This window comes from Neopelma chrysocephalum, unplaced genomic scaffold (assembly GCF_003984885.1).
Source record: "Neopelma chrysocephalum unplaced genomic scaffold, ASM398488v2 Primary Assembly neopelma1_75, whole genome shotgun sequence".
In the NCBI taxonomy this organism is placed as follows: domain Eukaryota; kingdom Metazoa; phylum Chordata; class Aves; order Passeriformes; family Pipridae; genus Neopelma; species Neopelma chrysocephalum.
In genome coordinates this window covers 11,992,938-12,017,198 of record NW_020897736.1, presented here as the reverse complement: position 1 = coordinate 12,017,198, position 24,261 = coordinate 11,992,938, and the positions used below count along the sequence as shown (strand labels likewise).

The 24,261-nt window shown below is 39.7% G+C and overlaps 1 protein-coding gene and 1 long non-coding RNA gene across 10 annotated transcripts in view; one reads left to right on the top strand and one right to left on the bottom strand.

Moving 5' to 3' along the window:
- The first annotated feature begins 3,765 nt into the window (after nucleotides 1-3,765).
- LOC113970186 lies at nucleotides 3,766-8,178 on the top strand. Of its 2 annotated transcripts, none has more exons than XR_003535065.1 (4): nucleotides 3,766-4,047; nucleotides 5,794-5,869; nucleotides 6,664-6,870; nucleotides 7,843-8,178. It is a non-coding gene; the product is annotated as an uncharacterized LOC113970186 (long non-coding RNA). The 2 variants fall into 2 exon arrangements; XR_003535066.1 differs by having other exon boundaries at nucleotides 3,766-4,112.
- Nucleotides 8,179-9,692: 1,514 nt separating this feature from the next.
- ASB7 (ankyrin repeat and SOCS box containing 7) overlaps nucleotides 9,693-24,261 on the bottom strand; it is a 30,705-nt gene continuing 16,136 nt past the window's right edge. For 5 of the 8 annotated variants that reach the window (XM_027688491.1, XM_027688490.1, XM_027688488.1 and 2 more), the window contains 2 exons: nucleotides 23,420-24,025; nucleotides 9,693-13,444 (listed from right to left, as the gene is read on the bottom strand). In XM_027688491.1, the coding sequence (XP_027544292.1) occupies nucleotides 13,305-13,444; nucleotides 23,420-24,025 (746 nt within the window). In that variant the 3' untranslated portion in view covers nucleotides 9,693-13,304. Of the gene's footprint in view, nucleotides 13,445-15,071; nucleotides 16,503-20,991; nucleotides 21,158-23,419; nucleotides 24,026-24,261 lie in introns of those variants that run through there. The other 3 variants (XR_003535028.1, XR_003535029.1, XM_027688492.1) reach the window with 3 other exon arrangements.

Sequence of the window (24,261 nt, the reverse complement as noted above, 5' to 3'; positions counted from 1 at the left end):
ATACAGTTAATCCAGCGTAGAGTAACTTGATTTACTGAAATAACTTGACAGCCTGAGCTCTGAGAGATTTTACCAGACTTCAGAGATTACCCTGCTGTTGAACACTGGGTCCAGACCTCTGTACTCACACCCCAAACCAGGTGGACATCTTTTAAAGACACATTGGGCTGCTCTTCAGAACTTCTCTTTCAAGACAATCTACTTAAATGGAAAAAATAAAGACTTGCCACATTATCCTGAGTTGTATTAACTAAGAAAAACTGTTGGTATCAGCAATAGCTCAGCAGAATGAGTTATGGAGAGCTAAGTTTGAATAACCAGTGCAACCCATAAAGAGTTGGGCAGCCTGTCCTGTGTGACACCAGCACCAAAATGAGCAGTTCAGTGTCAAAGTTCTCAGGGAAAGGGGATTTATTTAAAAATTGTATCTTGCACAACTAAAATGACAATGTGCCAATTGTTTTCTTCTGCACTGAATCACTTTCAAAAGAAATCACAGCCCGAGCCTATTCCTAATCTCATCTCTGTCTTTCATATTGCTTAACAAGTAGGACTCGGCTTGAGACAATATTTTTTAATCATCTAAAGCCTCTGATTACCCTGTAGAAGATGAAAAATGCAGAAACAGCTTTTCCTTTCTAGCCCTCAGAGAAAGTATTTTAGGATGGGAAGGGGAAGAAGAAAGCAGGGCTCAAACACCCATCAGGGCATGCACATGGAAACCCTGAGGCGTGAAGTGACTTCCCTTCGCACACTGATGGGTCCTCTTGGTGTGTCTTACTGAGTGATTTGGGAAAAAAAAATCTGGTTGGATTTAAAGCCTTACATTAAGGAAAACCAAAGTTTTTCAGCTGAAGGAACCAGTATCTTTGCTCTACAACATCTCTTTGCCTGCGCAGTAACAAAATGTCCCAGTAACAGAGCGTAGACCACGGAGGCTCTTCGGGGCAAGACCAGATTTACGCTGAATTCAGACCAACACTTGTAAACCTGATGGTAACTTAAATGTTAACTTTTGACAAGGGCAAGCAGAGTTTCTTCTGGCATAAAAAGCCCGGTGGTGCAATCAGTGATGGTCTGTTCAGGCAGATGCACCTACTCTACATCCATAACATAGCTACAGAACTGCTGCTCTTGGTTTCAGCACCACACACGTTTTCACATCACGCTGAGCACAGAGAACAGCCACTCTGCTCCTGAAACACAGGCAGCATAGGGCTGAACAGACACATTTTCATCTCTGTATCTGCTGGAGACTTTTGTTCTGAGTGATGCTGTTTCAAAGGAGAAAAAAAGAAGTCTTTCTTCTAAGTACATACAATCGCCATTGAACACACTGTCAAAAATAAAGGCTGGATGTAAAATTCTTACTTAGAAGAGCATCAGAAATTTTGTAAAAGCACAAGGAAATAAGTCATCGCATTCAGCCGGTTCCTTGTTCTCTCACCTCCAAATAGAGAAAAGCGGATTTCTGCTGGTTTTTTTTTTTTCAATTAGATTCCAGTAATTTTCCTTGTATGGTAGAGATTCCTACTATTACAGCTATTGAGGACTCGAATTCCACAGCATACCCCCAAGAATGAGTAATGGTCTCATTTTCCATCTGCAATACTGTGCAAGAGCCAAGGGCAACCCACTGACACCGGAGTATTTGGACCATGAGTTTCAGTTTTGCCTTCTGCTCTTGTCAAAGGCCACTGCTGAAAGCCTCCAAACAGGACTTTATAAAAGCAGCTTTTCAAGGTTCAACAGAAATTCAAATTAACTTATTTCCTTTGTCATGGATTTCTGAGTCATCTTTTCCAAGGGAGGGGAGAGGAAATATAATCAGAGAAGGGAATTATTCCTATTCTACAAGAGGGAGCAGATCTACACTAGTCATCCTTTATCTTGTCATCTTCCTGACCACAGTATTGTGAAAAGCCCACAAGCAGAAATGGCAACAAACATCAGTGAAATACTGTGCTCTTTATATCATTAAGTCCTGCCATGAAGAGGAAGGGAACCCATCGCATCTTTCAACCCTGCCTTTGTTGCTCCCACCACGCTTGCTGGAAGGGACAGCACACAAAATGTTATGCAAAACCAAGTCATTCCTGGGAGTTTAGGAAGAAGAATTCATTACGTGGCAGAAAACTTTCATTTCAGTGTGTCTTTGTTGACTGAAAGCTGAAAGAATCTGCCACAAGACCACAACTGATCTGTGGAGGGGGCAACAAACAGTCCTGCTCCCTCTTCCCATCAGCTTCTTCACTGACTACACCAAGTTCCCAAGACAAGAAAGTTGGAAGCATGGGGAGATGGGGGATGAGTTGAGTGAAGTTTGTACCTAGTCCTGGGTCTTACCAACATGTCAAAAGGTGTTCACGCCAAAGGGTGAGGTCACAACCTCCAAAACAACTTGGTGCCCCTCTGCAACAGGTGATGAAGCTGTTCTGCACTGAAACAGGAGTTATCATTACAGCTTTTGAGCTTACCCATTTAAGAAACATTTTTTGGGAAACTGTGTATCTGGGACCTGGCTACCATCACACCAGGCATCGGAAAAGTAAAGTGCTTCCTAGAGAGAGTTCAAGCAAATACCTAAAACCTCCCCCCCTTTTTTCAGCAAGTGAAAGGAAGGCCCATTCGAGTCTCTAATCTGCATTTTTCCTTCCCTTTCCGTCTAAAAGAAGGAGCATTTTGCTGCAAGGGTGTCAAGCAATATGAATCATCTTTAAGGCATTCAGTTTAATTAGACAAGGATAAGGAGATTTAAACGACGTCACTGAAACCTTGTTCTCTGCATGAACCTCTGTCATGAGGCAGAGGAGTGGAATCAGTAAAAGTGAAAAAGCGATGGTTTCGTTGAGCTTATTTGTTACAGCCACTGCTCTTGAACAAAGTGGTTTTTATGGCCGTGAACCTCCGCAGGAGCAGAAGTCGAGGTCAGGATGGCAATCCATCATTTTGGGGGAAGAACTGCACTGTAACCTCACATCTGTGCACGGCACGAATAAGAGGCAGCTGTGAGGAGCCACTTCGAGGATAAATGCTACTTAAAATCACGATGTCTCTGTGCTGTGGGATGTTCTGGTAAGGCAGATGAGTCAGGGGAACTTCAGCGAGCGTCAGCTCATCTCCTGCCCTTGGAGCAGATCCCACTGCCAGAGATGGACAGACAGCTGTGGAGCAGTATCCGGACTTTATTTACACGCTAAAATAAAACCCCCGAGTTTCTTAATAGTACATAAAACAGTCATTCAGGGTTTTAATTCAAAGTTGGGTTTTTTGATGCAGAATAGTTGACTTTGCTAATGCTGTAATTTATGTGGGAAAAGGAGATTGGAGAGGACATGGACGAGGACAGGAAACTAAGAGAGATGAAGCTTCAAGCTGTGCATTTTCCTCTGTGGGGACAGAAAATGGCAGCACCTAATTGCTGTCTCAATTCAACATCAGATCAGCTTTACGCTTCAAGCAGAGCGTTTCCCCCAGCACCAGCTCTTGAGTACAGCTCTAAAGCAAGGAAAAATTTATTGGGTGAGGAATTAGAGCAACCACCACGGTTTCTGCCTGCAGGGGCACTTCTGCTTGGAGCACTTAATGCTCTCTTCACCCTGAAGGGGAAAAAAAACCCAAGCAAACACCCACACCCAAAGGCCACACATTTTCTGTGTTCTCTGCTGGGCAGCCAAGTGGTATCACTGCTTTGTTACCTCACAACCAAGAGAACCCTCCAAAGAAGGTTTGGGTTTATAGTGCCTTGTCAGAATCAGCCTCAGTAAAGAACTGGTGGGTCTGTACCATGCACATACCCAAAAAACAGCGTGGCATGAGAGATGACAGATGATAGCAACAAAACCAGTGTGGGGACTGAGGGGAACTCTCAGGCTGATTTTAAAGAGGAAGTCTGAATAGGAATCATTTACTACTCCCATGATTACACAAGAAAATGATATCATCAGCAGGATGAAAGACTGTACAGAGAGACAGCAACATTCATTACTTCCCTGCTGAAATCAGGACTCAACCTGGAAACAAAAGCTTCAGCTCCTCTGCGGTTGGGTAATTAAACACAGAAGGGGCTGAACAGAAAAGGCTTTTCATTTGCCACCACACAGACCCTAAAGGTGCATTCAAACTTCTCCCCTGAAGCTGAACTTTCATTCAGCTATCAGGATAAATTATTTGGCTCAAGTAGATGGAAGTCTGAACTTCCCTTCTGGTCTTCCATCACCCACTGGAGAAATGGGACTTGTCCACATGGAGGTCACCATTCCCGCAGTACTTTTGGCTGTTCAGAGTCAGGCTTATACCAGTTTTGGAGGTTCAGAGCAGTGTTTTTGTCTGTCCAACAGCCTTGTCCACAGCAGAAGGGCCTGGGGAGGTGAAGTGTGGCACTTTTGCTGGAGGAAAGAGCAATTCCTACTTGCTGACTCTGAGCCTTTGTAGTGCAACGTACCAAGTATTACACAGTCCAGATGTAGCTCCTAACAATGACAACCAAATTCTCACTGGAGGGATAGTTTTGCATGGCATAATTCACTACAAGTGAAAGCTGTGCGAGCCAAGAGAAAGATATAATCTAATTATTTCTGGTTTCTCAGGGCTGAAGGTGAGAGGGAAATTTAAAAGCAAACAAAGACACGTTGCTCAACATGGAATGCTGCAATATAAAGAAGTGAAAATTAAGGCCCTGCACAAAACATGTCAATTTTCAATAGATACGGCACTAACATATATTAATATTTCTGACAAGCCAAGAATGTCAGATTTCTAAGCACAATATGAATCACATTAGAATTAAGAACAGCTGAGCCTGCACAACAGATTATACAAGTATTTATGAAGCACAGGAAATACTCAAAGCCAGCAAGTTCAGCTGTATATACCAATATAACTAATAACTGTTAGGCTACATCTATCTGCTAAAAAGCCACTTTATTGACACGTTAACTACAAATTACTGAAGTACTGGATAAGATGTTGAACAAATGATGGGTAAAATATAGGGGGCACTAAAAATGCCCTTTAAAACAAGGGGTCTACTCTCATTAAAAGCTGTCCTCTTACCAAGACTGAAGGAAGATCAATGAATTGTGAAAGCACTTCAAGTTTTCTTTGCTCAAAATGGCAGATTTCAAAAATTTTGGCAAAATGTCTCGAGGAAAAAAATAATCAGTGTCGTACTCAAGCTTGGGAAGAAGAAAACACACACCACAAGGTTCAATCTGCAGCAAAGGGTATCTGAAGCTATTTATCAGATAAGATTGAAACTGTCCCTATGTGGGCATCTTTCAAAGAATCATTAAAGTGTTTTCTACTATTAGTTGAAAACAACTGATGAGACTCCTAAAAAAGCCCCTTAATTTAATTTACTTGGACATGAACAAGTTAAAAGCAGAGTTACAGGATATAGTACTAATAATGCAGGTATGTCACTACAAGATTTTGTTGTGCCCTTAAACAATTTGATTCATTAAAACAGCAACTGGTTGTGATGAGGAAGAAGTTTGCTAAGTGTTAGAGTCTTAAAAAAAACATAAGATAAATCAGTGATCTGGAATGAAACATTGGGACTGAAGTCAGTGAAAATGCAGGGTAAGGTATTTTGGTTTTATGAAAAAAAAAGTATTGAGTCTTTAGCCAAGTAAGCAGATTAAAATAAAATAAAAACAAAGTATTAGGAGCCCTGAGCAGTTCCACAAAAACTCGCATTGCATTAGATTTTTTCACATAGACACCACTACATCCACTAGGGATGGTTTCTTTTGGAGCAAGGAATGTCTCATCATTCCCTGTCCTCCTCAGCGAGCTGGTGTGGAAGACAGGCTGTGAAGAGGAAGGGCAAGTCAGCACTGATATCAAAGACAAGAGCAGGAAGGAGGTGGGTGCCCATGGAATCACAGGATGGTTTGGGTTGGAAGGGACTTCAAAGCTCAGCTCATTCCATCCCCCCTGCCATCCAAGGCTGCTCCAAGTCCCATCCAACGTGGCCTTGGACACTTCCAAGGACTTGGCATCTAAATACAAACACATCAGAGCTCAAGGTAAGGTGCCCACAGAACCAGAAGAGGCCTGAATTAGTTTTCCCAGGTAGACTGCAGGTGAGTAGGAACAAAAAAGCCCCACGAGCTTCAGTCATTTGTTCACAAGAGCAAGAGACTGCTCTGAAGGAACCTGCTCTGAAGGACTTCCAGGGTCAGCCTGAGAGATTGTGTAACAGTTTTGTTGTGCTCTCTGTCTGTGGTACAATTTTAACAAACCTGTAATCACAGCACTAAGAGGTGGGAATGCAAGTGCAAATCCCCATCCCTTAATTGCTTTGCCTGGTTCAGAGTGGGAACTTTAATTCAAGTCTTCCACTCATCAGGAGGGTGCCTGAACCATCAGAAAACACAGTGGGTTTTTTTCTGGCTCACTAACCAATAAATAGCTCACACAAAGTCAAAAAGGAACAGACTCAAATACTCACAGAGATTATTTTATATTAAGGACATTCAAACTTCTGAGCCCAACAACCCACATACCAAACATTTCTGTAAGATCAAAAGCCACGTTTTCTGCTCTCTCTCACACACAATCCCACACACATCTAAACTTCAGCCTCTTACCAAACATCCTGATCACTTTATTTTCAGACTGACTGCTCTCTAAAAATTACCTGGTTTTGCTTTCTAGCAGCTATATTAAAACCCATTATGAGATGAGCAACACCCAGAAAGCCAGGGGATGGATCTCAAGTTGAGCTGCTTGAGACAGGCACAGCTTGGAAGTCACATTTCTATAACCCACATCCTACAGTTGGGCACTCTGAGGTTTAAAACTCAAGCACTTGGATGAAGCTGAATCTAAATTTCTATGATCCCTTGCAAATGGAATAGCCAGGTAGGAACAGATGAGAACCTTAAAATCACACAGAATTGGCTTGTAACTGGTCAGGACACAGACATGTAACATTTTCCAGTATCACTTTAGGCTTTGACTTATCATGGACAAGGGCAGCTCTGACTGTTCCAGCCCACAGATGCTACTCAAACTCACCACCTTGCATTTTAAACACATTGTGAATGCAGATTGCAAGCAAGAATCCACTCAGCAAAGAAGAACCTGTTGCTATCTTAAAATATACAAAATTTAATCTCTAATGGCTTTAAAATTAAGCCTTTAAAATAAAATGAATTTACATTTCATTGCAAATGAAATTATCTGCTGTGTTAGAAAATAAGCAGATAAATTAGGTTACTCAAGATATGGAATGGACCATCAAACTGAAATGTCTCCTACCAATTCTGGACTAGATATCAAAGTATTTAAGCAACTCTATCAAACAGGCCATGCGTTTAGGGAAAAAAAAATTGCCTACTGGTTGCCTATAAAGTTGGCCCCAACTACAGAATCCCTCCTACTGCTCCTTCACAAAGTGTTCTGCAAATACCTTCCAAAAATACTCTCCTCATTAGGCCATAAAACAAGGAGCAGGACTGCAAGCTGGCCAACCAAATCAATTAGTTGCTCTTTCACACTAGATTAAATGTTGAGTAACCACCACCTTCAGAGGAGTTAGAACAGTGTAAGTCAGAAATGAGGACAGAATTTAGCAGAAAACTCCCATTAATTTCTAGTTGATTGTGACAGAACACAAGATGATCTGATGTATCTGCAGTGTATTAAGACTGCAAATAAACCCTATTTTTGCAAGTCAGAATAGAAGAGTTATGGCCAATTTTGTGGTCTTTAACAAAGAATAGATGCTCTTTGCTGCAGATCAGTTCCTTACAGACCTAAATTCTCTGCTAAAAGCATCTAGCCTTGTATAACCTACTGCCTATAAGCCTGATTTTCATTCACCTTTCCCAGACCTTTTAGGGGTCTGAGGAGTCTGCAAAAGCACTCCAACAGATCCAGTCCAAGTGTGGGAAATACTGACCCTGCAGCACCATCACTCTCAAACACACTTGTTTTAAGTCTACACAAACTGTACCACACAGAGAAACCTGCCTGGAGAAGGCACAGAAATGCTTTCTGACCCTTCACAAGCACCTCTGTGCCAAACATCCTCCTTGCAAACATGAAGACATTCAAAACTTACCTGGGACCCCCCAAAGAGCCGTCAGCAGCACCGGAGATCCCAGATGTGGAGGAAACAGCTGGAGCTCCGACTCCTTCACGAGACAGCTGGAGATTTCCCAATAAAAGCCAAGGCAGCTTTCCATCCCAACTTTTTGCTGTTCCAGCTGCATGTTGTGGTTCCCTGGGGAATGCACTAGCTGAAGAATTCCTGGTAGCACGGTTTCATGGAGCAATGTATATGTCTGCTTTGTTTCTTATTGCCATGGGATTAAATCACATGTGGAGCTCTACTCTGGCTAATGACATTAAGTCAAGAAGTAGAATCATAGAGAAGAGATTCAATATGCCAGTGATAAATAATAAAATTTAGCCTTTCAATACTATTCCAGTTTCAAAGAAACCACCACCTTTGAGGTGGTGGTGACCCCAACCAAAGTAGGGGGAGAGACTAGAGGAAAGAAAATTTATATGTTTCAGTATAAATTTTGGGGAAAGACAGGGCAGAGCCTGTTCTTTGCTCTGATAATGTCTCTTTCAAAGGTACAAATTTTTTTCTTACTCACTATGGTAAAAAAGCCCCCCATGTTTTGCCATATAAAATAAGTACACTTTCCTATCACCCACTTCTAGCAATATATAGAGAGACTGTATATCCTAAACACGTCATTTGTCAACAGCTTGTAAATCAGGTTTTTCTAAATGGGAGCATTAGTCATTAATTGTTTTAAACTTAACAACTGAACACTCAAAACAGGAAATATGATACATAAACAGGAACAAAGTCTTTAGAACAGCATTCAGTAAATAGACCAGCTAAAGCCTGACCAGTGTGTTAGTAACAACCATCCACAGCTCTAAACACAACTGGTGGATAGACAGTGAACATTCTCCCTGTGATGTTTGTGTAGTTTGCTACTGAGCAATGAAAAACATCATTTTTTTCCCTATTACCCTTTAGCAGCAACGTCATTTAATCCAGTCTCCTTCCACTCCCAATTTTTAGGGTCCAAAACCTTACTGCAACTTTTGGTTGTGCATTACTCTCATGACTAAAACCGAATGTTCCAGTTACAATTCGTGTGCCAGGAATATTCATGTGCATCCCCTTTATCTAACTTTTATAAGTAGTAAACAGACACTAAAATATGACCTCTATTTGGTCCATTTTTGTATCTTAGTCAGTACATGAGCTTGAGGAAGAAAGGTGAACCTGTCAGAAAACCCTGAAGTGGCTGAGCTGGAATCAAGGACCAGTTTGTTCCCCCTTCCAAAGCCCAGCTCTAGAGTGGGTTTTGTTTTACTGTGAGGGTGGTGAGGCCCTGGCACAGGTTGCCCAGAGAAGCTGTGGCTGCAACACCCCTGGAAGTGTCCAAGGCCAGGTTGGACGGGGCTTGGAGCAACCTGGGATAGTGGAAGGTGTCCCTGCCCATGGCAGGGGGTGGAACAGGATGAGCTTTAAGACCCCTTCCAACCCAAACCATTCCATGACTTTTATGCTCATATTTACTGGTAAAAAGTCACCTTACAGTTCATGAGACAACTCCCATTTGTGGGGGCAAATTTGAGTCCCAAACACCTGCCCAAAATCATTTAACACTGGGGAAGGGAACAGGAGCAGAAGAGAGAGACAAACATTGAGAGAAAAGGTGTAAAGCGGTATTATGTTATTAAAACATTACATTAGAAATAAACAGAACATAAACCAAAAATAGGTTTTAAGCAGGTTTAACTTTTTTCTTTTTTCTTTTTTTTAAATTCAAATTGACCCAAAGCAAAAAACTTACATTGCAAAGGAAGAACAAAATACATGATGGTATCAGTAACACAGAGTTATGGAAGCTGGACTTGTGGGCAGGTTTTTCATCCAGCCCAGCCCACCCTGGTAAACACACCACATATTTTCTTTTGCCTCTGGGTATTTATCTGATGAGTTCGTCCAGATGTGGTTCTCCTATGATTGCCAACCAGAGCCAGAAAACTGAATTTTCCACGCTATTCCAAGGAAGCCAGAGTTATTCCAAGCATGAGTGATAATGAATTTAAAAAAAAAAAAAAAAGAAAACAAACCCAAAACAAAACAAAACAAAAAAACCACTCGAGCTTTTCAAACTAACAAGTATTGTCTATAATGTAAATAGTTTAGAAATATGGTAATTAAATAATCTAAAAAACACTCTTACTCTGCTGTACATTTATAAACATAAATATTTACAAAAACTTTCTGCTTTGTTTTAAAGGATGAGGTTTGCAGTTTGTTAATGATCAGAGTCTTTTACTCATATTGATTCTTTGGTGTGTTTGCCAATTTTTTAAGGTTTATTAAAAGTGTTCAACCGTGAATTTCAAGGTAACGGAACGAGGCTACATCACAAGTCCATGTTATGCACTTTTCCTTCCACATTCTAGTCCAAATGAAAAACAAAGCTCAGTTTGTCCTTCAAACTATTTGTGCACAACACTGAAAATAATAATAATTAAAAAAAAAGACCAAATTCCCTATTACTGAAATTTGTATAGGATTATCAATGAATAATCCCACTTCCTTTGCACTTGAGCACATGGATAACTGAAGATAGAGAGCAGGACTATCAGTATTTTCAGAGACACGTGTGCTGAGGTGCTTTGTAGAATTAAGGTGAGAAACCAGCTACAAGAGATGGCTTAGCATTGTAAAAAAGGGTGAGGGCTTCCCTCCACCTTGGGGAGAGGAGGGGAAGAAAATTCATTTAAAAGAAAGGCTTTTTACTGGCCTGAAACATTTGTGTGTTCCCTTTAGATGTCAGTTTACTTAAAAGAAATAACAAAATAACAAACCTCAAACAATAAATAATGGAATTACACATTTCTTCATTAAATAGCATTCTTGTTACCAACAAAGTCTTCCATAATTTTCTTCAGTCACAGCAACAGACAGAACAAATAATTTGCCTTAATATAGATTGCAACTAAAATATACTCTAGATTACCTTAGAAAATATGACTGTAAAAATTCAGTGGGGAAGAACATTGGTTTGAGACCAACTTACAAATGTAGTGAACAATACCAAGTTTGCTTTTCGTTTTTGTTTTTAAAGAAAGCCATTTTAAGATCCTAATCTCAGGTCACAAAACAGAAGATTTATGCTTTAAACCTGCCAGTGTGTCCTGTCTCAGCCCTGGAGAGCTCGACGATCAGAGAGCTCGACCTTTCCTGCTTCAACGGGAGCCAACAGACACCACCACACACAAGAGCTCTGACACTCCACCCACACCCTCAGGTTGTCCCTGCCACGGTGCCACCACTGGAGACACAACCTGGACGAAGCTCCACAAAGCTCTACAACCTGGTGTGTGGCTGGACTTGCTCGTTCCAGCTGCTGAGACAAGAACTTTTGGTCACTGCTCCAGCAGGCTGGACTTGAACCCACACAAGCTGGAGATAAAAAGGTTCAACATCCCATCACCAATCCTCTGAGCCATGAATCTCCAAAATCCCTTATTGTTTGGAAACCCGATGCAATGCCAGGCACAATAGGGAGGGATAATCCTCCTTGCTTGCCACAGTTCCGGTGCATCCATCAGCAGTGATGAGGTTCGTGCTCAAGGAGCTGCACTCTGGGGTTAGGAGGCATTAAAAGGAACTAGCACAGTTAAATAATGTGAGTATACCTGCTTCACCTTGCTTTTCCTATTTTTAATATTGAATATTTTGGAAGTGACAGCGTGAAATTTTAAAAGCCACCACCGTTCCTTTCATCTCCTGCTTCCACTGGTTCAACTGGTACAAAAACACTCCTGATATTTGAGAGGCTTTTTTGGATGCCAAAAGAAAGGTAGAGGACACTGGCAAGAACCTTATGATGACTCTGTAATGACTTGAAAATAAAGACAGTGAAACAACTGCACATCTTGGCCCAATCTTCTTTCGATCAACGAACTGATTTTTTTTTCCTATGATCAGAAACAAAACTCTTCAACAGCTCTTTGAATACCTAGTATGAAAACCACATTCAGCAGCCAGATTTCAGTATTCCTTTCAGATTAATTGTATAATTTAAACTTTCAATGTGAATGGGGCTTTTCTTTTTTAATGCATATGTAAAATCTTAATAACTCCCGTGCACTTCCCACTCTCTAAACCTGAAACAATTTCAGAGCAACCAAAAAAAGAAAAATCTGTCACTGCTTTTAAAACAAAAGGGTTTGGCCGATTTCTTTTTTTTTTAAGTGGACACAATTTGGCTGAGAACCCGTAGAAAAAATTCCAACTGAAAGTGAAATAAAGCAGGTTATACATTCATGAAATCCAGGGAGTAATAATGAACAGCAACTGCTGCATCACTTCTGTAATGTCACATCAACACTCCAGTGAGGCAGCAGCTCCTGTTCTCTCAAATAATGCACTGAGACTAAATGGGGAATAGTGGGGGAATCACACATAAAGGGAAAATACATCAGAGAGATTATTGCACAGGAGGCACTGTATGAGCAACAGAATACATTGGCTTCAAAAAAAATCTAAATTTGTTTCCTCTTAAGTTAATGTAAAAAATACAGAGGCTATGCCTCTCTGTAGTGTACTGTCACTGGTAAAAATAGACTTACAAACAGCCACCCATTTAACAGGGAATGTCAGCAAAGAGGGCCTGAATTTTATGGGCATCCCAAGTAGATTAATTAGGAAAAAAATAATTAAAAAAAGCCAATGTATAGACCCTCAAATTGAACAGAGTAACTGCATTTTTTCCTTCCATTTCCAAATTCAATTCATACAGTACCCGAGGACATGTCGATTATAACTCTTCCCTCTGTCCTGCAAAAACATACACCTGGCAGAGAAGAGGGGCCCAGCAGACAGGGCTCTGGAGGTCCTTCTGTATCCTTCTGCAGGACTGGTGCCTTGATTTCCAAACTTTTATTTTCTTGAATCACTGCTCAGCATCCAACTCAAACCAACCACTTCCCTTGAGGGGCCACCTTCCATCCCCACTGCAAGGCTGCACAGGTAATGTGAGAACAAACAGAAAACCAACAGCAAGTTTTAAAATGCAACATTGTATAGAAAGCTTGGACCTTGTAAACCTGGACCAAGAAACCAAAAATTAAGACCTTCTAGCGTGTGGTATAAAAAACCCAAGGAAGTGTATACCTGCCTTCTGACTTCACAGAAAAATCAGAATTTGCATAGGATATACTTTGTGCAAGGCAACAAGCCTCTTCAGTATCTGGAATATAACTAAACTTGCTCAGAGTTCTTCTCTTCATGGATATCAGATATCATCGAATTTGTGTTTTAAGTAGTCTTTCATGACCTTGGCAATGGGTAGTTCATCAAGTAGTTTGAGGTTTTGAAGGCCTATACACTGACGGATTTTAATTCGGCATAGATCTTGCAAGTTCCTGGGCTGTCCTGAAAAGACAAAAGGAACACAGAAAAGTAAAATGATCGCACTTCAAACATACTTCAAGACATCAGTAAAACCACTGGGGATTGCTGTTTTTTAAGAGGGAGAGGGAAAAATTACCAGCAAAAAAGGAGTTAATACCTTCTAATGAACTCAGTGAAATCAAGGGATGAATCCTACAGGCATTTTTACATGCACACAATTTTACTGATGCCAGTGTAAAGTGAGATTATCCATATGAGGATTCCCACCAGGTGGCAACATATGCTTATGGACTGTAGAACAGCATAACTCCTCCATTTAACTTTCTGTGGATTCTTTTTCTATTCTTGTAACAGGGAGGAAAACCCTGTTCCCTTGTAACTTGGGGGGGGAAAAAACCCTAAGTCTTGCTTTTCTCTCAAACAATGAGACAAAACTTTCTAAGTTCAACTGTAACAGAACTGGGAAGTTTCCTTAGAGAGTGAAGATTTATAAAAGTTAATCAAAGATCGTGGGGCAGAGTTTGAAGGGGTTTTTTTCCCCTTTAAATGAAAAGATGAAGCCTTCAGGCTTTGGATGCAGCCAAAACCTTGTCAAACAAAGAGATGAAAATGTAAGTTAACCACTGTCCACAGAGGAAAAGCTTTACTGACATCACACAAACTTCAGCATTTCTGGCAAGGATTTTCCAAAACAATCAGTTCTCTTTCAAACTCTTACCAGCAAAACTACTCAAACACCTTGAAAAACAGTTGGCTTTTGGTCTCCTATGCAAAGAAACATAAGAAAGGTTAATCTAGCCTTTTATCTGAATGCACCCAGCAACGGATCCAAGGCAGAAAGAAAGAGAAAAAGAGCAGAACAACAGACATTGAGAAATCTTGTCCCAATAAACCCTTCAAGCTTTCAGCACCGGTGCCTTTGGGCCTTCCTAACCCAGAGACTGCACACAGATCTATGTCTTTAATAGCTGTGAATAGCTTGCCCTTTGTAAATCTGCCTAATGTTTCTTGAACCCATTCATACTTTCAGTATCCAAAACATCCTGTGGCAACAAATTTCACAATATAATTAGGCGTTGGCTGGAAAACTACAAAGTAATTTTATTTATTTTAGATCTGCTTCCTGATGGCTTCGTTGCATGCCTGCCATTCTTGGAGCTACAAGAGAAATAATGAATAATTGTTCCCACGCCAGTCATGATTTACATACCTTTATATAAACCTCTATCCTCCACTCATGCTCAGTACCTCTTCCCAAAGCTGAAAACTCCAGTTAATAACCCCCAACACGGGAACCACTCCAAATCTCTGCCCGTCTTTGTGCTTTTTTCCTCACTCTGCCATAGCTTTTTTGGAGTTATTCCAGTAACACATCAAAGCTGTGCTAATCAATATTTTGATCATCCACTTAACAGTGTAAGCCTCTTTCCTCTTTATTTTTCTTTTCTCCAAGCCATGACACAGTTATGGTACCTGATGACTTTATTTTGACTTTGTCCAAGTCAAAATACTCAGCACCATGAGACACATAGGTGCTTCTGTTGGCATCAAGATAATCTGTTGTCAACAGAGCAACTTACTTTGGTTTTTTATTATCTGTATAATAAGATATCTGCATAATCTGACAAGATATCTGTATTATAATATAATATTATAGTCAATGGTAAAAGGCTGCTTGTTTTTGCAGAGGCAGGCAGGTGATTTTATTGAGCTGACTGCTTGAATCAATCATTTCTTTAAAAAGCAGCAAGAAAACCAACAAGAGAGACTTTAAATAACTCTGATGGAGTCTCCAATTAGCTTTTCCTGAGCTGCCACCAATTAAGCAGGACATTTGCCAGAGGAAATGCCTTCTGGACAGGGCTTGGTGCAGGTGGGCAGTGTTTGCTGTCAGCTCCCCATCCCAAACCTGTTAGGAGGGGACAGGAGGGTTTTTTTCCCCCCAGAGCCCGTCCCTTCTTCCATCATCCTCCTCCTCCAGCAACAAACAATCTATCAGCTAAATAAGCATTGACATTATGGGTTTATTAAACTTTCCTGCTAAGCACAGAGTAGAGAGATTATGAAACTATTTCCTGTTTTCTACTTTGGGCATTTTTTGTCCAAGGTTTCAGTTACCCTTTGCAGCGAGTTCCTCCTGTTTTCCCCCTGCGTGGGTTCTCCTATAGAAATGGGCTGACAGACAGGTACACACCGGGATTTATCTTAAGCACTAAAATTATCTGAGGTAAGCCAGCAGAAGTAATGCATGAGAACAGTCTCAGTCTGCTTTTAAAGAAATTAGATTTGAAATTAAAGAACATGAAAATTTGAGTTTCCTTCACATAACTGAAAATACTTTTATTATAGTTATCAGCACGATACCTAAATGTCAAATTTATTTTTGGTTATATCCTTCATGCAAGACTCAGAATACAGACCAACAGTCACTTTGCTCACTGGTGGTTTCTTCTTAGTAATTTTTTTTTCCACCTGAAGGAAAGAATTTAGACAACTTGGACAACAGCTGAATGTTCAAGCTTCGGGGAAAGGAAACTTACTTTTGGCAAGAAACCAAGCAGAGGAATCTTGATGGTGATAAATAAATGGCTCTAATGCTTTAAATGTGAATGCAAACGGGGTTCAAGAAAGGATTCACCACTTCAAAAGTTAAGTGCAAACAGCAGCATTAGAAGTTAAAAAGGACTAGAGATCTATGTGCATTTTTTGTAGCAGAGTACACAATAAATCAGCTATGAGACACTGATTTCTGGTTTCAGAAATAAATGCCTTTTAATTAACACCCTACGGGTTTGTTGAGAACATAAAGGAACAGACAACTTAAAACACCCAGAAGAAATTGGTCATCAGTTAATTCCAAAAGACCCGATTATCAAATGTATGACATTTTCCCCTGATAAGCCTAAAAAATATTTCCTGGGAATGTGTTAACAATGGACATTTCCAGTGTTAAGCACCAGTTGCTACATCTAGTGGCTGTTGGGTGTCTTAGGTCACGCCTTGCAAATTCCAGGGTTATTAATGCATTTGTGATTTATTAGAAACGGTGTCTGGAACACTTACTCATTCTTGGTTGCATCTGAATGAAAAAGAAAAAAAATAAAGGATTACAGACCCATGTCAGTGAACCTTAGTTTGGCAAATGAAAAATGTTATTAGTAATTTGGCAAAGTTAAAGACAAGTTAAATGATGAATAAAGTTCTGTTTAAAAACGACTAGGAAGTAGCAACTTTGGTTATATCCTGCATCACAAACATGGGGAGTTATTTAGGGCAAATAAGCTGGAAAGGAAGAGAATTAAAAGTGAAAGGGACAAAAAACCCACATGGACATGAAAAGTACCATTGACCTAATAACCACTATCATGCAAAACTGAGACATAAAACTACTGATCACCTTAAAAACACCCAACACATCCCTGAGCCATAAAGGGCCACCTTATTCCTGTTACCCTGCTGGTTGTTGGGCTGCTACACAACCCCAGGTCCCTTCAGGGCACCAAACACCTGCTGGAGCTGGAGATCTACCGATGTGCTCACCAGAACATTAAATACTTCAGTCAATTTATTTTGCAAGCTTTATAGCAGTAATCGAACAAATTAAGAAGTATTAATTACAGGGGAAAAGATGTATAGTTCATCTTTTGCCTCCCTCTGTGCTCTAAGGGAAAGCTAAAATCCCCATCAGTGCAATTCTTGGGTACAGTGTCCCAAAAATGACAGAAGAGCTTCTTCCAAACAGAAGAAAGGTAAAACAGAGTTACAGACTAAAGAGGAATTGCTTTTTTTTTTCCTATCTAGATGCAGCAGACTTGAGTATGTGTAAAATTAAAGTATTTTCCTAAATCAGTTCTTCAACTATGAGCAAAGTAAGTTCCTGATCTTTTTTCCCCACTTAAATAATTAACAATTATTTTACTCCAATAATGAAATGAGCCTTTTAAGTTATTATAATAGATTCCTTTGCTGTACTGCTGGCAAAGAAAAAGAAAAAAAAATGCACATTTTAACAGCAAGAAATTATTACAATTAATCCAAATTTCCACTCAATACTCCACTCCTTTCCTTTTTGCAGTTGCAAGATTTTTCTGCTTATTCTGTCTCAGAGGTTGCTGTTCTAGCCCAGAGACAGACAAAACTTCCATTTAGGATTTATTACCTGTACAAAGAAGTCTGTCACTGTTAAAACTGCTCTGCAGCTGATGCAATTCCACCTGTGCCTGCCTGTTTTCCCTCCCCAAGAAATAAAACACTAACTCACCTCGTAGGTCTAAATTTAAGGATCATTAAGACATTTTAGACCTAACAACACTGAGTTTTGGGGACTTTCATCCAGTGCTGTAAAGGTGGAAAGGGGGGAATCCCCACCCTTTTTCTCCACCGAAAATACAGAGCAAAACACAAAGCAAAAATCACGGACTGACCTTTCTGTTACCCAAGAGAAAACTTGGGAATAACCAAAATTAATACACTGGAGGCTGCAAGAAGATCCTCTCTGATGTATTGTTCTAACTATTAAAAGAAAAGTACTTTTAAAGCAAACAATCAGTGTCATTGGTTTGAACTGGAGAGGCCGTTGGTGAATAAATTAAAAAATGAAAAATAACATCAGTGACATATTTCAGAAGCCGCCCACAGTCTTCTCTACAATATTAATGCATTTCTCTCAAAAAAGCTTACAGTGGTATTTCTCAAACTGAGCCTCTGCCCCCCCGGGAATTGTGAAAGCCTGAAAACAGTAGCAAAAAACTGTTTGGTAGTTTCTTTTTAGCTACAAAGGAAATTTAAAAATAAAAGGGTTTTTTCCAACATTTTACAAAAAATGTTGAGACCAGGCTGATGTACTCTGGCAGCAGCTCAGTTCCCCCAGAAAATTAGAATATATCTGCAGCTAAATCTTAAATCCACCCCCTATTTCACAGCGGTGAAGGAACACAGCATTAAATGGAGTTTGTTGAGGGTTTTTTTTTGGGGGGAGGGGGGAATTAAAAAGATAATCAAACTTATCAACTAGAAACTCATATCCACCAGCCAACAAACACGCTGGGGAGGATGCACAGACAAACAGGATCACGGGCAGAGGATGGGATCACCTAGGGAATGGTTGTGGCTGAGCTGAACAGGAGTTCAGCTGCTCACTGCAACAGGATAAAACCCTTCAGGAAATGCACTGGCTTGGACTCCGTAAAAAACAACAGCAGCAGAACAACATTTGGTTTTCCAGCATTCCCGATGTCAGAAAAAGCCAATATCAAGAATGTATACATCTAAAAATGTTAATATAAGACATAAAGGGATGAATGTTGAGAGAAAGAATTTCAGAGTGTTCACTGAGAAAGTGAATGAACTCCTCGAACCCGTATCCAGCTCCACGGGGCAAACAGAGATTTAATTCTTTTTAAATGGGTATCATACAAGTAAAAGTTCTGATTTAATTTTGTGTTCAGTGTGCCTCTGTTAGAATGCCTGAGCCTGAAGTATGTTTTCATTGCTCTTTGAAAAATAATTCCCCACAGTGAGTTTTAGAGGTCTATTGAATTTCGGTGTATCTGGCACCGAAAATACGGACTAAGGAGTGCATTTTGGACTGAAAATTTATATATGAAAAACCAGAATGTCAGTAAAGCTCAGTGTTATACTTAGCAGGTGTATTTAGCAATGAAAATTTGAATATGCTTGCAAAGATTATTTTTTTAAAATTTGTAACATCGCTGTAAATTCAGTGTCACTGAAATTGCTTTGGAAATTCAGCGAAGAATTTCAATATCATAATGTTCATCCATTTTTAGCAGACAGTAAGTAAAGTGCTCTGAACACCAAGAGAGGTTTCAGATGCATTCTTATGCTATTTTTACATTATTTTTGCAGAGTACAGCATAGGTGTACAAGTGGGAGGAGAGCAAGGCTATACCTTAAATGCCACATATAAAAACATTTTTTTTCACTTTTTTTTCTACATAGGCCTCTCAAAAAAATTCTTTCAAACCATGTAACTGTCCATAGCTACACAAAGTGATTCAACTACTTAATATGAACAGTCAGTTGCACTATGAGGTGGTAGAAAACTATAAAATAATCCCTTTATTCCCGTTCCCTGTTAACTCTGGATGACAAAGCAAACCACAATCATTACTGCAAGATTTCCAGCAGCACCCAAGGAAAGAAGCAGTCAAAGCCTGTGATTCCAGTAAAGTTCTTCTACGTTATAACAAACAGGAAAATACCCTTTCCTTTGCAATTATCAACCTAATATAATATGTAGAAATCCACTTAATTCACTAAGACACTTCTGTATCCATAAAAGTTTAAAGTATGCAAAGAAACTTTTTAAAATGTTCTTCCAGTTTAAGCAAGAAAATTCTAGTGAAAACTTATCTTGATTTAGCAAAGGGAGAGAGAGAAAGAATGTACAAGGATTTCCTTAACAGGACTTCTGAGTTTTTTCTGCACATTTACAGTGCTACATAAATTTAAACACAAAATTACACTCTCTAGTCAGAGCCAAAGATCTGCCCTTTGAAAAATTAAAAAAAAAAAGGAATGCAACTGAAATATTTGTAGCTGAATTCACTGAGTGACCTTTAGATCTTGTTCCAGATATGAAATGAGTTCTTTGATACCTGTTTCCAACGTATTAAACTGCTCTGCCCTGATCCATTTTCTGAGCTCTTTGCCCTGACACAGACACACCACTCGCCCAGCTCCTCACAGTCTGCCCCCTTATCTGAACAGGGATTCGATTAAAGGAGAGCTATGGAGGGAGGGAAGTTTCCAAGTTTTTTTTTAATTCCCTTTTTTAAGATCCCAACAGAATTTCTAGTACCTTAAAGCTTACTGAAGTATTTTTCTAACACTCGCATTTTTCCCACCTCCCGCATTCTCTTAAGTTTTAAACATTCTCACATCCCATTCAACTTCAGCTGCAAAATATATAATTTCATCCAGGATGATTGCACATTAATTCTGTAGATACACACACTACCAACAGAAGTCTCTATGTATCTCTATTTTCATATATATTTATACATGCATCTCTATTTTAATTTGCATTAGTGCATTCCAAACTTAACCCATTAACACTCCTGATGAGGCAGGTTCAGACCACATGAATCTGAACATTGCACTGCTCCAAACCAACCCTTTATCAGATGGTCTCAAGTGCTATACTATATATATATATATATATATATATATACACACATATATATACATACACACACACACATATATACAACCAACTATGGTGGTTGCCAGTAAATGTTTTTTGGAGTAGAAAAGCATAACACAGATAAGGAAAAGAAAGGTGATCCATAAAACCATTTGAGTATTTTTCATCTTCAATATTGTTTTTTTCCCCCACAGGGAGACTTTACTTATTGTTGTATTGTAAAAAAGAGAGAAGGGGAAAAAAGAAAAATACATGAGTGACTGTCTGAACACCAAGTCAACAGCAGACTCATGATCAAAAGCTTTGCTGTTCCTAAATTCCAGCTTTGTGCTTAAATACTGAAACACAACTATAGAATAACTTCCTCTTGGAATTATTCTAGGAGCAAAGGAATCTCTACCTGTAACCAGGAAGAATATCAGACCTTCAGGGTCAAACCCCAAAATCCAATATCTTCTTGCAGACTCTCAGGGCCAATACTGAGTATTTCTGAGAGCTTGGTCTCTTGCCTGTCACTCCCAACGGGGGACCTGGGCTAAAGGCTGCCCTTATTACCGATTAAATACCTACCAAAACAAAAAGAAATTCACAGATGATGTTTTCTGAGGAACTGAAACTGTACAAATACGTTTTCCAAGCACAAAAAAATAGCCACTCACATCTTACATGCAGACTACTAAAGAGCATCCCTTTTATATGCAGCGTTCATCTGCTTTCACTTGAAGACAGATCAACTTTCATAATTAATATCTATTAATATTTAAGCTTAAAAATGTTAAACTACTGTAAAAATAAAAACTAGCTCCTATTTTACTGTCAAATGCACTCTTCAAAACTTCAGATGCACATATAAAACTTTCAGCTATAGATTTCTATATTAAGCACTTAGTATAATATTCAAATAAACAAACTAGAAATTCCCATTAAGCTCCATGACCCAGGCACTGTTACCAAACACAAAAGTGCTTCAGGAACAATTCCAGGGGAAGAATTCCCTAAAAGTTGTGTAAATTTTTCTTCTGGAAAATACAGATTGCAATAGACTCATAAACAAGATTCTTCCCCAAAGTGCTACAGCACAAGATCTCAACAATTCCCTGTGCACAGTCAGGCTTAACTGGGAACTCCACTTCCAAATTCCCAGCTCGCTCTTTATCCATCTCATCTCTCATACAGCATCTTATTAAAGTAATTACTCATGAAAACCAGGGAAGACAGTGTTTGGGTATTTATAATAAGAGCAGCAGCAGAGTTTGTTTATAGCTGTTTGTAAACATATATTCATAATTATTTTGCTCAGAAGCACAGAGCTGGAGTGTTTTTGTCAGCACTGCTTTCCCAATTCTCCCTCCATTAGCACAAAACTGGGAGAGTTCCAACACTGTTACACTGGCCAGAAATTAAAGCCTCTTTTTTTGTAGCAGAATCTACTTCTCATTTAACATTAAACCCTTAAGGTATGGAATCTGAAAACTGAAAGTTACAGTACCCCTTCCCATTAGTCTTCAGACATCAAGGAAACAGGGAAGCAGCCTAAGCCTTCACGGTTACTGATACATCCCAAGACTGGGAAAAATTTCAAGTCTGGATATTATATCATCTCTAAAATCCCTGACAGTGCTCCAAAAAGAGGCTCCCAAAAAGGAAACCCGAAAGAAATGTGTTTGAATGAGAAGGGGCAGAAAAAAATTACAGCAAAAATCTATTAATCGCTTGCATGTCTTATTATCAACTTCCACCTTTCCAAAAATCCAATTTCACATATGAGCAAAACCAACATCACCAATCATGAAGACAAAAATGAAATTCCAAATGCTCTTTTGTGTCAGCTACTGACAACACATCTCAGCTGATTCACTTCCAGCCCACACTGACTTTCAGTTTCTTTACAGACTATATAGTTGCCTAATTCTCATTAAAAAAAATATCACATCCAAAAAAATAAAAGAAGTTTTAGGGGGAAAAAAGGGCTACATGAAATACCCCATCCTCTGTAGTGCAAAGATCGTTCTAGCTGGATAATAATTTATCAAGCCATCTTAACATGTTTGAATTGGCAAACTCTGCTAAATGCTAATCAGCAATTCCTAAATGCTTTAGGCAGTACTATAATTATGAAACACTATTACAGCATTCCATGTTGAGAGAGGAAGAGAAAACTTACAGTTGATCTAGTACACCAAAAACTACCAATCAGAAGCAACCTGAATATGAGGAGACTAATACTTATTTGTATCAGAAGCCATAACAAGCCATAAAATCTCTGGTATTTCAAAGACATCAACGAAATCAAATCAAAGCTACACAGCACATGAAACCCCTTCAAGTTGCAGGAATGAACTATGGCATTTTGTTGTCTGGTTTAGGGAAGGGAAGGAGAGAGAATGTGGGAGAACACAAAGCAGCCAAAGCTCTTTCCTGCCCTCCTCCTAGTGCAGAGGGAAAAGCCAGCAACTGCAGGGGATTTGCATGGCAAGAAAACAACAAAAGACACTAAAAAACCCTAAACAAACAAGAAAACAAACCCCAAACATCTTACGTGCTAAGGCCATTAATAAAATGAGATTTTACAGTTCACTCTTTCAAAATGAATGCTTCCTGCAGATATTTAAACAAAAATAATTAAATAAAATATACTTAACAGCAGCACCTTTGCCGAGGAAAGGATTCCCAGTATCACAATCCCTTCACCTTCCCAGAAATTTTCTAGTGCACTTAAATAGCATCAAAGGGCAGAGAGCAAGCTTTTTTTTTTTTCTGGGGCTAAATTCAAAGAAGGCTTTTAAGAGGACATTGTGTCCTGTGATTAACTTCTCTTACATACATACTTGTCACTTCTTGTAAGAAATCCAGACAGGGTCGGCTACTTCCAGAAATACTTATTGAAACAGCCAGTGGGGTCTGTCCTTCATAGTTCCTTGTGTTAGTGTCTGCTCCGTAATTATACAACATTTGTGCACAAAGCACATCATCTCTAAGAGCAGACAAGTGTAAGGGTGTCTGTCCATCTTCCAAGCGACCCAAGTTTGTGTCGGCCCCTCTCTGGAGGAACATTCGGCAGTAGGAGTGATTGCTTTTGATCACAGCGTATCGCAACAGGAAACCGTTCTGAATGTCGATGTTGGCATTGTGGTCCAGGAGGATTTTCACACAGCTCGACCTCTCCCGGATAATGGCCAGCTGCAGTGGGGTAGTACCTTTATCGCTGAGCGGATCAACCTCAGCCTTGAACTCCAGGAGGAGCCTGACAAAGGAGTCCCTGCCGTAGTGGGCTGCGACGTGCAGGGGAGTCCAGCCGTCGTTGCTCTTGGCGTTGATGATGTCGCTCCGGTACTCGGATTCCAACATGAGGCGCGCGATCCTCGCCCGGCCGTGCATGGCCGCGTAGTGCAGGGCGGTGAAGCCGCCGATCAAGTCCTTCACCGTGGGGTCAGCTGAAGGTAAAATACAATTTAAGAATGATCAGAAGGCGTTATGGTAATGTGGTGCTGGAAAAAAAAAAAGAAAGGAAAATAAAAGAAAAAAAAGGGAAATCAACAGAAGAGAAAAAAGAAAAGAAAATAAAACAAAAAAGGGAAATAAGCAGAAAAGGAAAGGAGAAATGAAAAATAAAAGATAAAGGAAAAAAGGAAAGACAAAAAGAAAGAAAAGAAGAAGAGAAAAATAAAAG